This window comes from Solanum lycopersicum, chromosome 3 (assembly GCF_036512215.1).
Source record: "Solanum lycopersicum chromosome 3, SLM_r2.1".
Taxonomy (NCBI): domain Eukaryota; kingdom Viridiplantae; phylum Streptophyta; class Magnoliopsida; order Solanales; family Solanaceae; genus Solanum; species Solanum lycopersicum.
The window spans coordinates 2,499,344-2,512,195 of record NC_090802.1 but is presented as its reverse complement, the minus strand read 5'-3'; the positions used below and the strand labels follow the sequence as shown (position 1 = coordinate 2,512,195).

The following is a 12,852-nucleotide window of genomic DNA, read 5'->3' as shown; positions in this document are numbered from 1 at the left end:
CTTTTTCTAAGTTTCTCTATTGATTCTTTTGTGTTGTGCTTTAACAATCTTTGGTTGATAACACAAGCCAAATTGATGTGGTATGATTTGGTGTTGAACTAGATCCACACTAGATCTTGTTAAGTTGAAAATGTTGACAATGGGAAAATACTTTACACATATTTCGCGTTTAATGTCGCACTTGTAGATGACGAAAAAGTTATTAAAAATAGTTATACAAATTTTAAATAGGTTAAAAATTTCTGAACTAACATCATTTTACAAGTTTCATATTTAAATTATTGGGTGCTTACCCTTGAATTATCATTACCTCATATTAAAATACCCCTTGAGCAGATATGACATGCTTTGATATTTTAAAAGGTCCAAGCAACATAGATGCTATATATGTAAGTATATCACGTTTCAGAAACTACTTCATAGAGTTCGAAGTGATGATACATGTTATAAAAAAATTAAGTGTTAAAAATCTCCTTAAATTATTACGGTCAGTATTTGATGTTCGGTATATGTATTGAAACTCAACTATTGAATTTGGCATTTTGGGGCTACTATTTAAACTTCAATCACGAGTTATAAATTATTGCAAGTTTAGTCAAATTTTGATCAGTTGATCATAATTAATTGCATTACATTGATCACTTCTATTGTTGTTTCTTATTCCTTTTACCCAATTTGTTGTGCAATAAATACATAAATTGTTGCCATATTTGTTGTGCAATAATACATAAAATTACATTAAATTGATCACTTTGATCAAAATAAAAAACATTTGGCCATTTTCATTTTTGGGCAAACTACATAAATTTCACTAGTTTAGGTCTTAATTACTCAAATTCCCGATAGTTTTAAATATTACTTCCTCTACCATGTTTCATACTTTGGATACATGAGTTTGAATACATGAGATACTATTTAAAATTATTTAATGTTTAGCCATAATTTTCTCAGGCCCCAACATATGATAATCCGGGAAATTTGCACCAATAACCGATAGTTGACACAGTAGTTTTAGGTACCAATACATCGGTGAGTAAGATTGTTCTATCCTGAGAAGATATATTTTCTTAACTTCGGGTACTTGAGGTGATAATTTCCTTAAGGACACATTGTGCATTCAATGGACTCGATTTTTTTTTTTTGAGAAATTTTTTTGTAAAGTATTTCTAAATTTTATTTTCTCTATTTGTTTTAATTTTCTGATTTTGAAAATACTCTTTAAATTTTATTTTTCCTATCAACTTCTTCAAAATTATTATTTTAAATTTTTTAGGAATACAAGACCAATAACAAATAGTGATTGGTGTATAATGTTTGTTTGGAACTTTGGGGTTATAATTTACTTATATTTAGGGAGAGGGAGAATCCGAATAATGCTCAAATTAGGACTTATCTCTCTCAGAATTCTGTTTGGTTTTGATTTGAGATATTAATTTGCAAACTTACCTAATAGATAATGTTATTTATATTAAGAAAATATTTATTATTTGTTGTAATAATATTTTTTTTCATTGGACACTTATAATATACTTATAATATAATTTTAATTCATATTATAGACATAATTTGTAAAACAGTATAATATAAAATTTTATTAATGGATAATACATTTATCAAACACTTTAATAGATGTGTCAATTTCTTAGAGAATATTTTAAAATACTTCTAATATGATATATTGCATGTATATTTTACTTTTAAAATATATTACAAATTTATAACAAATATTGTTATGTACTACAATAAATAATAAAAAATATCGCTAAAATCAGTAATTATCAATTAAAAAAGTACTCAGACAAGTATCTTAGCCAAGTATATTTTTAGTTCAAACTTCATATATATGTCTAAGTTTGTCATACAACTAATAGTTTAAATATATCGTTTTAATTTAAATTATACATATAAATTAATCATCTTCTTGTTTCGTTTTTCTTATCAGACAAATACACATTTACTTTAGTTATATGTCTAATTTTGGAAATAAATTTACAAATAATAAGGCGGAAAAAATTGAACGTTGTGGCTTAAATTTATTATCTTGTACTCAACAATAGTATACATGACATTAATGGAAACGAAAGTGCAATATTACACTATTACCTACTATTGATAAAAATAAATAAACAGATTAAAATTGTACGTAATCAATAATAGTGATTTAAATCTTATTATTAAGTTTATTAGCTTTGCATAGTGGATTTTCCTTGGACAAAATCGCACGTCTTCTAGACTTGAAATTGAAAGTGTATGCATGTTCTTCTGGATACCTATGAATCTCGCAAAATATCTTATCGCACTTATAATTATCAAATCATCTTTTCTGGCTTTATTAGTTAGAAAAAACATCTTATGGAATAAATATATTTCATCATAGGAATCGTGATTTCTTGAGTTTTCGTTGGAACCACAATTTCTTGGGCGTAAAGTTGGGTTTTCTGTTTTGTGACAAGAAGTTATGTTTTCTTCTTAATTATTTGGTTATAATGTGTTTTTGTGCAACTTATTAATCGTATTATGTCTGTACATATAATGATGTATTTGGGGTTATAATTACTTATATATAGAGGAAACTTTTATGGACTCCAAATAATATTTAAAAATAGGATTTCCTTAATTTTCATATTAGGAAATTTGATTAGCCGATTTGGACAGCTCTACATTAACTACGGCTTTTTTTAAGGATATTTTCGGAAAGAAAAAAGTTATCAAATAAGAAGAAGAAAAGAGAGAAAATGAAGGGACTCAACTTGATATGGGTATGGGGTTAGGTGAGGCTGAGAGGTGAAGAAGAAGAAATAAAGAAAGAAAATGGAGGGAGCTTGAAAGTTGGGGTGGAAGATGAATTAAAATTGAAACGAAATTAAAATAAAATAGTAAAACTAAAATAAGTCAAAAAGTAAGAGAAAGAGAAACTTCAAATGAAAAAAAATAATATTTCAAATTGAATTAACACGTGTCACACAATGATTGGTGTGTGATTACACTTGTCATTTAAAATTTGAAATTGATCCGAAAATGATGTAATAATATATGTTAGGAATAGTTTAGAGGGGTAACAGGATATCTGCATAATTAAGATGTTCTTTTGAAAATTCGGGACAACTTCAGGTGTCACTTTATGTCTTTTCTTTTATTGTATCAACAATGTGAATAAATGTATATACATCTCTACACGAATATACATATTTATAAAATATCAGATACAGTGCATATACATGTAATTTTGTTGAAAGTAATTTTTTATGCCCATACGTATATTGCTAATTTTGGTTATTTTTATGCAGATGAAAATGTAGCTATATTGGGTGCAAATAAAATTACTTTATTGCATAATTATGAAATTGTATCATTCTTTTATCTCTCATCGTCCTTTTTAGAATAATTATTTAGTAAATGATTTTTCTTTTTACATGTCACATACCCTTTAGATCATGGTATAATCGTATAATTAAATGCTTATGTTTTTAAAAAAAACAATTATATCGCCATTGCATAGAAGTTAAAACAATCCAATGCTGCAAATCAAAATCATGGTGATTAATAAGAGTTCTCGATTAATAATGAGAATGTGGAGTCTTAATTAGTTAGTCCATATACATATTCAAGAAAATCTTATTACACAATAGAATAAAACAATGGATAAGGATGAAAATATTTTTATACTATGTCAAAAATAATAATAATGTCTTCCGTTAATAATTTGATTTTAAAATGTCCTTTTATTATTTACTTAATCTCATTTTTCTAATAAATACAGTAGTTTTTTTTAATCATTATTTTTAAACATATTCTTTGCTCACAAAATTATTGCTATTAAAGAACTCAATTCTTATTTCTTTTTCTGTTAAAATCACTTTAACTAATAAATAAGTAGGAAATAATCATTCTCTTTCTTAATCTCATTTTAACAATTAAAATACAATACCTCTTTATCTCACAATGTAGGTAAGATCATAATAATTTTATTATTAATTTTCATTTGCATAACGATAAAAAAACATCCTAGTAAAATAGAAAAATGTTGTTATCTCTTAAATCTTTTCCAAATTTGAAGTAAGATACCCATTATATAATTTTAAAATCAGACCAAGCATAACTAAACTCGATATAACTAGTCTTGACATTTCTAATAATGCATAATTATAACCACGAACCGAACTATCCTTTAGTGGTGAAAAGTTCAAAAAAATTGACCAAAGCTTGAAAAGAGGGCTTCCAAGGATTTTTCCTGTTGTATTAGTTCGTAGAGCACTAATAAACTACCAGTGAACATTGAACCCACTACCCAGCCTAAATTTTACCAAAAAGTTTCAACTAGTTTGGTAAGGCATATCAAGTTTGTTGACCAATTCTTCAATTGGCTATGACACCAGGCTTTTTCAACAAAAACAATTTGCCCAAAAATGTTTAGTCACAGAATTCTTCTCACACGAGTGCTTAGATAAGACAGATATCTTCATAATAATATATATATTATTATCAATAACAGACAATACGTTTGCCTAACCTTTCTTTGCAGAAATGGTGCGGTTGGCATGTTGGTTTAGTTGCAAACTCCTCTAACCCACTTACTCTCTGCTATATATATGTATGTGTTGTGTGAGTTGTTCCCTCAGCTAAAAACGAGAAAATGGCGATGACAATATATGTTGCTCCAACGGCAGAAAACAACCCTTCTGTGAATTCAACCTGCAAGAAAGAGAGGCAACAAATTTCTATTCCGTTTATCTGGGAAGAAAGACCAGGAATACCGATAAAGGATTGGAAACCAAAGCCTGTAGCTACGGCTACTACTAGTGGTGCGTTTACGTTTACACCCCCAGTTAAGCTCATTGCTTCTGTTCCCTTTGAATGGGAAGAAAAGCCAGGAACACCACTTCCTTTCTTCTCACAGACATCTCCACATGAAAATATTGTTGGCTTACCTTCAACTGTTAGGGCTGTGCATGAAGGTGGAGATGACTTCTGGGCTGGAATTGGCGAGTACATTGATCAGCGTGGTAATCATGAAGAAGATGAGATGACAGAGTCAGAAGTTGAGGCATCTGATTCTGAATCAATATATGAGTCCTTCAGTTCAGCCCCTTCTTCCCTCCTAGCTAATGGCTTCATACCAACTGTCGACATTTCAAGTGCTGTTCCTGTGGAGCAAACTTCTCCGACAGCAGACATACACCATACCCAGCTACAGAGTCCTCTTTCACCAACTTCTGAAGCAGGCAGCAGCGTTCTGAGTTATGCCACTGGAACTACAAGCTTGGTTGGGACTGCTTTTCTGGAAAAGCTCTTCCCTCTGTTATCACCTAATACAAGCTTTCTTCAGAACTGCAGCAACCCTGAAAAAGGAGGTTCTCATGTTCCTCCGAAAGCACTTAATAACAATCAAGTTCGTGAAAACAATTGCAGCATCAAAGTAAGGCATCCACTAACTCTAGGTGAGCTGATAATGATGAGCCGAAGAAGAAGTTACCAGAGGAAAACCGTCCAAATGCAGAAGCAGAGCATCTCTAAGGTAGTTCTCTGAAAAACATCAATTAACCCTCTTTATATATGCCCGACTTAAGCAAGAACAATATAATACTTGTTGCAGGAAATGATGGAGGATGATGATGTTGTCGGAAGCTGCATCCTTGGAATTGGCAACAGCATTGGCGAACTGCACAACAAGTGGAAGAGGCAATTGCAACTCAAACTAATATGAAAGATGCGCATCTTCATTCACAGTTTGGCACAACTTTGAAAGGGATTACTGTCTCGTCATCTATGAAGGAGATTTCTGTTATCCATATTTAATTTAAACTTGTGCAACATGTTCACATTCTACTGTACAGCTTGGAATTATAAAATTGGCAACATGAGTGCAACTTTAGTATTAACTGTCAATGATGCACATACCGAATTCCAAAATAGGGACAGTGCATTCTCAGAAAAAAGATGACATAACTAACAAAGCATACACTATTTTAAAGCTATAAACATTTAATCAGAAGGCCTAACTAGTTCAACAACTTTACGTATCCGTTCCATAACTACAGGAATGCCCTTTTCTTCTACTGTACTAAAACAACATCTGAACCATCCAGGTTCAATACAATGGCAAGCTGACCCTGGAGTCACGTTTATCTTAGCTACATTCAAGAGCTTCTCCCACAGCTCAAGCTCTCCCTTTTCATTATAAGGGCCAATCAATCCGCTCATATTAACCCAGCAATACAGGCCTGCACTGCTTTTCATGCATTCGATGCCCAATTGTTTTAGACCTGCCACAAATAAGTCAAACACTTTGCGCAATCTCTCTCTGTTTGTTCTCATATAATCCTTGATGAACCCAGCATCTGAAAGCATTGCAACTAATAGGCTCTGTGTTGGTGCCGAAGCGGCACAAAATCTTGTCAACTTTTTAGATGCTGCCACAACATTCTCATTGAAGGAATACAGAACGCCAAGCCTAAACCCTGGCACAGAAAGGTCTTTGGATAATCCATATATTATATGCACCCTGTCCCTGTCAGCATCATCTTCATCAAGAATTTCAGCAATGCTTACAAACTCTTCACCACCATAATTAGATCCAGCAAATATTTCATCTGATATTACATGGATGTTCTTCTCCCTCGCAAAATCTAAGATTCTATATAGCATTTCCCTATTCAGTATGTTCCCTACAGGGTTAGACGGGTTTGAGATGAGTATTCCACGGACCTTTTTCCCTCGCTTTCTAGCATGATTAAATGCTTGATCAAGAGTTGTTATGTCCACCATGAAAGCATCGGAGCTACGACAGTAAACAGGTATAAGATCTACACCAGTTCTCCATCTTATGTCCCTATCAAAGCTGCAGACAAAATCTAGTTAAACACGAGCTGCACCCCACTGGTGTGCATACTGGAGGAAATATTAAATCAGGTTGAAATTAGAAATACCCAGGATAATAGGGGGTTGGAACAAGCAAAGCATTTCCATGGTCAGCCAAACAAAAGCATAGAACTTCAATGGCCGGAGTTGCACCTGATGTCAACACCATTCGAGATGGATCAAATGACACTTTTTCTCCCATGACCTGAGACATGAAGCCTGACATGGCCTACAAAATTAAGATTACAATATTACAATATATCATTTATAAGAAATTGCTGATAGAGGTGATTTAATTATACGTTAAAACAAAGAATAGTGCCCGACAGATACCCTATTAAACAAAAGACGAATTAAATTAATAAGAGACTGAAACTACAATAGATGGACTATAAAGAACAAATTACATGAATATCAACAACACGAGTATACTCTAAATCCCAAAGAAAAATTAGGTGAACTCCTGGAAGATCAGAACCAGATTAGAGTAATCTGAAAGTCTCGTTTTAATCTCTTTTTCTTTTAAATAACTGTGGTTTCCGGGCTAGCTTGCATGCACCTTGACTAATATCACAGGTTAGCTGTCTCAATTCAATCTTCTTTTCATTGATGAAGTCACATTTTGGCAGATAAGAAATTGATAAAGTAAGATGCCTGGATTTGGATCGCTGAAGAATCTTAGAATCCAAAAGAGAAGCATACAGTACAAACTAGGTGTGGTACAATTGTACAAAGTCCTGATCAGATGAAGACGACGTTGTCAAGAGCGAAGAGCATATATTTGCATCAATGGATGCTGAAATATTAAGAACAAAGTGCACTTAAAGCTTGCATTTTAGTGGAGAAAGACGTAGAGCAAGGTGGGAAAAAAGAAACACATGCCTAACTCAACAAAAAACAACTATAAATGCAATCAACAGATACATGGGGGGGAATGGTTTGCAGTTAATGAGATATAGGGAGTCAAAACCATGCTAATCAAGTTCAAAAATTATTTTGGACCTTCTGATCCAGAAGCAAGTGCAATTCTGTCTATTTTGGGAGTAAAGTACACTATATTGACTCCCCTCCCCTCCCCCGACATGCAGGCGATATAAATATTCATCAAATTGGGTGAAAACCCATGCATACAAGCAGTATATCTATAAAAGAATCTATCTAGTTTTTCTTTTCTTAATACAACATACCAAGTGTAATCCCACAAGTGCGGTACTTTTCTATTCTTAACCACTATCGTATTTATCCAAAAATCAGTTAGCTGTTTTGCTAGCTGTATTTATTTATCAGCGTCAACCTCTTCAAGACAGAGACCATGAGATTGCTTCAAAGCGTCAGTGTCTATGCCAAAGAGTTGCTTCTGCAATGTGAAGTACTCAGACTAAGTTTACACCAAACTACAAGGTTTAAACGCACCTTTAGTGATGCTGGTTAATACCCCTCCCTCCCAAAATACTTGTCCTATTTCTTTTTTTCAAGTTGTCCCAAAATGTGGCACGATAACAATAACGAAGCATTAATCTGAAACAAGTTGTTAGCTATATGAATCCTCACCGACCGTGTTTCTCCATTTAAGTTCAACTCATGCCATCATAGTACCAAATTAAAAATGGAAGTGAAAATAAGCTATATATTTTTTAAAAGAATCTCTATATTTTTTACACGCGTATAAATCTGCTTAGTATAAGATCAAAATATTCCAAGGAAAGCAAAATTTGTCCCACTCTCTTTAAATAGAAAATTTTATACATTTTAATTACTAGAAAAAGTTGTGTAACCCTCTTCACTCTTTTTAAATATCATTTTGCCCTCAACTTCTTTTTCCTTGACAGAAAAATCAATATGGAACCACAAAACAACAATATACACCGTGTAAACCCACAAGTGGGGTCTGGGGAGGGTAAAGTGTGCACATACCTTACCCCTACCTTAGGAGGTTGAGAGGTTGTTTCTCCTAATTGGTAATTTTAAATTTCTTTAGTAAATATAAGACATAAAAAATATACACAACCAAATTGGAAAAGGATAGAGGAAATAACAGAAACATCAAATTTTTAGGCAAAACCAGAACCTATGGCCTGCAGTCATCTCAATCCTCCCTGTTCCAAAGCAAAACAAAAAAAAAATATTTTACTTGTAAACATGGGTATCAAAAATTTATTAGCCCAACCTGGAAAGTTTTTTCTTCATACACTTCTATAGATTTTTCCGGTCACATTCAATGATTATAAGCTGAAGATAATTTCAAAAATATTGGGCATCCGGCATCGGATAATGTTCCCTAGCTAAGAGCCTAAGAAGCATGTTCTAAATTTATGACAGTACTCTGGCTTCATACCATGTCAAATACTGACATTCGATGGTCACGACCTATTGCATTCCAATATAGCTTTAGTGTTTGGACTCATTCCAATAAATTTGGACACTAATGACTTGTCAATTACTCCTCAACTTCAACCATTTGGGGGTATGGCACGATAAGAAAAAGTAGTAATGAGGCATTCTATTTATTATGTACTAATAATGAAAAATTGACAAATTTTAAATCCCTGAACCACTATGAGAACTAGACATAATTTTGACCAAATGCCTCCTACCCAAAGTACCATGTGTTGATATTCGTTTACATTTTTAGTGTCACGTTAATTTTAAAATATTTGTTCTATGTAACATTGGTGCCATTTTTTGGTAGAGTATGTAACTGACATTTGTACTTTTTGAATTAATTAAGATTTCCTGTTGGTATTTATGAATGTCTCTTGCCCTTTTGAGGGAACTTGAACAATCAAAGTTGCCTCTTTGGAAGAAGACACAACAATTCTAGAACTTGTGCTGAATTGGAGCTTTTAGAGGCAAATTTTGACATCAGTGCTTGATGTGCCATTTACGTTGAAAGCTATTTTGGGATGTATGTGTGAGGAATTGGACCTCGGATCTACCTCAATCCCTAAAGTTTCATGCAGACAGGACTATCTAAGACCATATAATGAGACCATAACACATTTGTCAACCAAAATGGAGCTTAACACTCTGAATTGTGCAGGATTAAAAAACTGTGGTGGTGGGAGGAGCATGGATAACATAACATGGAATCTAACATTGAAAAACACAATAACAAGGATCGATGAGCCTGAATAGATCTTGGACCTAACTCAATAGTCAACCTTAAAAGCTAGTCCATGAGGGAGGATTGTCCAAGACACTATAAGGAGAGCACAAGTCATTCGCCTCAACTAATGTTATGCTTCCACATAAACTTATAAAGTATAAGATACGTTCTACAATTGCATTTGACCATAGAATCTAGAAATTAACTAGATATACTCTACAACATTTGCACTTCAAAAAGTAACTTGGAAACAAGTGTTAATGAATAGTTTAAACTTTTTTTCTTTTGAGAAGTTATTTGTCGTACCAAAACAAGAAGGTAAATTTTCTTTTCATGTTTCGTGATCATAGAGCAACACAGGTTTGATAGACTATAAGACTGGTGCCTAGATTTTCAACAAAACATGCATATTCAGTAGCCATCTATTCCTTATTTTTCCTCATTGATTTGCATTCTTAGGACTAGCTAATTGTGTTCAAGAATAACACCTTTATTTAATGAATGTACTAGTTATTTCATGAAAAAATTTGGTTAACAAGCAAAATGAAGTAATAACTGTAAGTATGCCATATATTGAAAATCAAACAGTAAGAAATACCATAGAAAATTAAAATATGAAAGAGGAAGAAACTAGACGATACAAAGACGTGCATTTATTCATTTATCCTGTAAGAAAGGAAAGTCTATTAATTCATCTTGACTGGACTGCGAATATAAGTACCATTAGTTGCAGGCCAGTCAGTTGTATACAAACTAATTTATTGTACTAAAGGTATAAGTGGAGTAAAAAAGAATTAAAGTGCTGAAAAACACAAGTAAGAACTTCCATAATTAACTTTAGGTATATGATAGGAAGGGAATACAAATGGTTCCGGTTTCCCGTGTTTGAGAGCTAAAGCACGGTTAAATGTTCTCTCTTAAGATATTAGTTTCCGCAGAAAGAGGGAAAACAACTCAGATACATAACAAGAATGACAATTACTATGCCAACAAGTTGGGATTGAGGCATAAATGTTTTACACCTGACTCCTACTTGTATCACTTGCTCCTATCAGAGTGTAAGCATCTCAGCAAACACCATTTCCACTCCCCACCTCAACCTTCTTTTATTATGCTGAAGAGAATTTATGTCATACCAAATAGGCTTTACAGCAAGAACTCTCACTGTACTGAGGAGCAAGTTCCAGGAAAAACGAAATGAACTAAAATGCATTACCACTTTTTTTAGATTTAAAATGCATTACCACTTTCAGCTCAGCCATTCCATCAAATGGCTGGTATGTAAGAATTCCATTGATATTCAATCCATCACCGCCACTTCCAATATTCACATTGCTTGAAATCCACTTCTCAATCAGATCAAGCGACAACTTCAAGCAAATACAAAAGAAGAAACACATTGTAAAATCAGTGATTTCCAGTACAGAAAGAAGAAATGAACCCGTAAATTAGCAGACTTTTACAGCAGCAAAAATCATAGACTATACCCTGTTTTCCGCAATTCCGAGATCAATAACACCGTCGGGATTATCCAATTCATCGTATGGATCCGCTCGGAACCTATCCATTCCAACGTAGTAAGGGGAATCATTCGGTGCAGCAACCAAACTAGCCCTTGAAGACAAAAAGACACGGCCAACGGAACCACGAGTTGACAAATTTAAACGTGAAGACGAGCGTTGTAAATCGGATAGGTTCGGCGATGACGTGGACGGTGACGGAGGATTAGAAGAAGACGGGGTAGTACGGTGTCGTTTCAAGTAGAATTGGAGGAAGTAGAAAAGTGCACAAGGAATGAGTGAGCCTAAAATAAGGCCGCCTCTGCCTTGAACTACACCTTGTAAGGGCACAACGAGCCTCATGCCTGAAGTCCCTCCACTGTCCCCCGGAGATGCTTTTCCGGTATCGTTTTCGCTGTCCAAATTAGGTTTCAATTGACCGGCCGAGGTCATATGAGCCGCCGGATACGACGGCGGAAATGTGGCGATGTTGTCGCCGGAAGGTAATCAGGGGCTTAGCTTTGCGGCTCTTTTTTAGTTTAGTTTACTTTGCTTGGCTGGCCAGGGAAGATAGGATTCTGTTGATGAGTGACGAATTGTCTAAAATGCCCTTCATCGAGTAAAAAGAAAAGAAGCAAAAATTAATTTTATTCGCCCACCGTGGGGCTCGAACCCACGACCACAAGGTAAAGAGCCTTGCGCTCTACCAACTGAGCTAGACGGGCTTTTCTGTTAATTTTCGTTTACTAATTAATTTCACTTGTTTTGGGTAAAATTTATCAAATTAAGCTTGTTGCTGGGATTTTTCAAAAATGTCGATGAGTGTGTGTCAGATTCCCCATAAATAGTGCATTTTGAAGGATTCGGTACAGATAGTGGAGAGCCAAAAAATTTACTAAAGGGTGTCAAAATATATATTAAAAGTAGACTTTAAAAAAAAAAAACAATGAATAGGGAGTCAACATATATACATCAAGCTAAAATTTTAACCATAGCTAAACACAATGTAATTTACTGCATAAATGGGCTATAAAATTCAAAATACTTACAAGTTTATACTCAAATTTAAAGTAATTCTTGAAATACTAATTTTCTAATAAAAAATTATCGCATTATCACGTTCATTAAGGCTGATAATTTTTTGTTTAATGGGTACTAAATTAATATCATATATTATATTGGTATCATTAAGACTGATAATTTTCGCTCAACTGATACTAAATCAATATTATATGGAGTACTAGTTAGGAGGCATATGATGTAATTATTTAGTGGGATATGATCATATAAAAGGATACATATTTATAAATATTTTACTTTTATGAGATATTTGCTTAGTTTTCCTCAACTATTTCCCACCTAACTCTTAACTAGCAACTCAAAGATATA

The 12,852-nt window shown here is 33.5% G+C and overlaps 2 protein-coding genes and 1 non-coding gene across 3 annotated transcripts; 1 reads left to right on the top strand and 2 right to left on the bottom strand.

Annotated features, from left to right (window-relative positions):
- The first annotated feature begins 4,499 nt into the window (after positions 1-4,499).
- LOC101245523 (uncharacterized) lies at positions 4,500-5,879 on the top strand. The gene is made up of 2 exons (XM_004234108.5): positions 4,500-5,515; positions 5,594-5,879. Exons 1-2 carry the CDS (start codon positions 4,634-4,636, stop codon positions 5,702-5,704), a joined length of 993 nt encoding a protein of 330 aa, XP_004234156.2. The 5' UTR covers positions 4,500-4,633; the 3' UTR covers positions 5,705-5,879.
- LOC101245229 (probable aminotransferase ACS12) lies at positions 5,842-12,065 on the bottom strand. The gene is made up of 4 exons (XM_004234107.5): positions 11,452-12,065; positions 11,209-11,334; positions 6,927-7,087; positions 5,842-6,838 (listed from the first exon to the last, which is right to left on the bottom strand). Exons 1-4 carry the CDS (start codon positions 11,914-11,916, stop codon positions 5,983-5,985), a joined length of 1,608 nt encoding a protein of 535 aa, XP_004234155.1. The 5' UTR covers positions 11,917-12,065; the 3' UTR covers positions 5,842-5,982.
- A 50-nt stretch (positions 12,066-12,115) lies between these two features.
- TRNAK-CUU (transfer RNA lysine (anticodon CUU)) lies at positions 12,116-12,188 on the bottom strand. The gene has a single exon. It is a non-coding gene; the product is annotated as a tRNA-Lys (tRNA).
- Between the last annotated feature and the right edge of the window lie 664 nt (positions 12,189-12,852).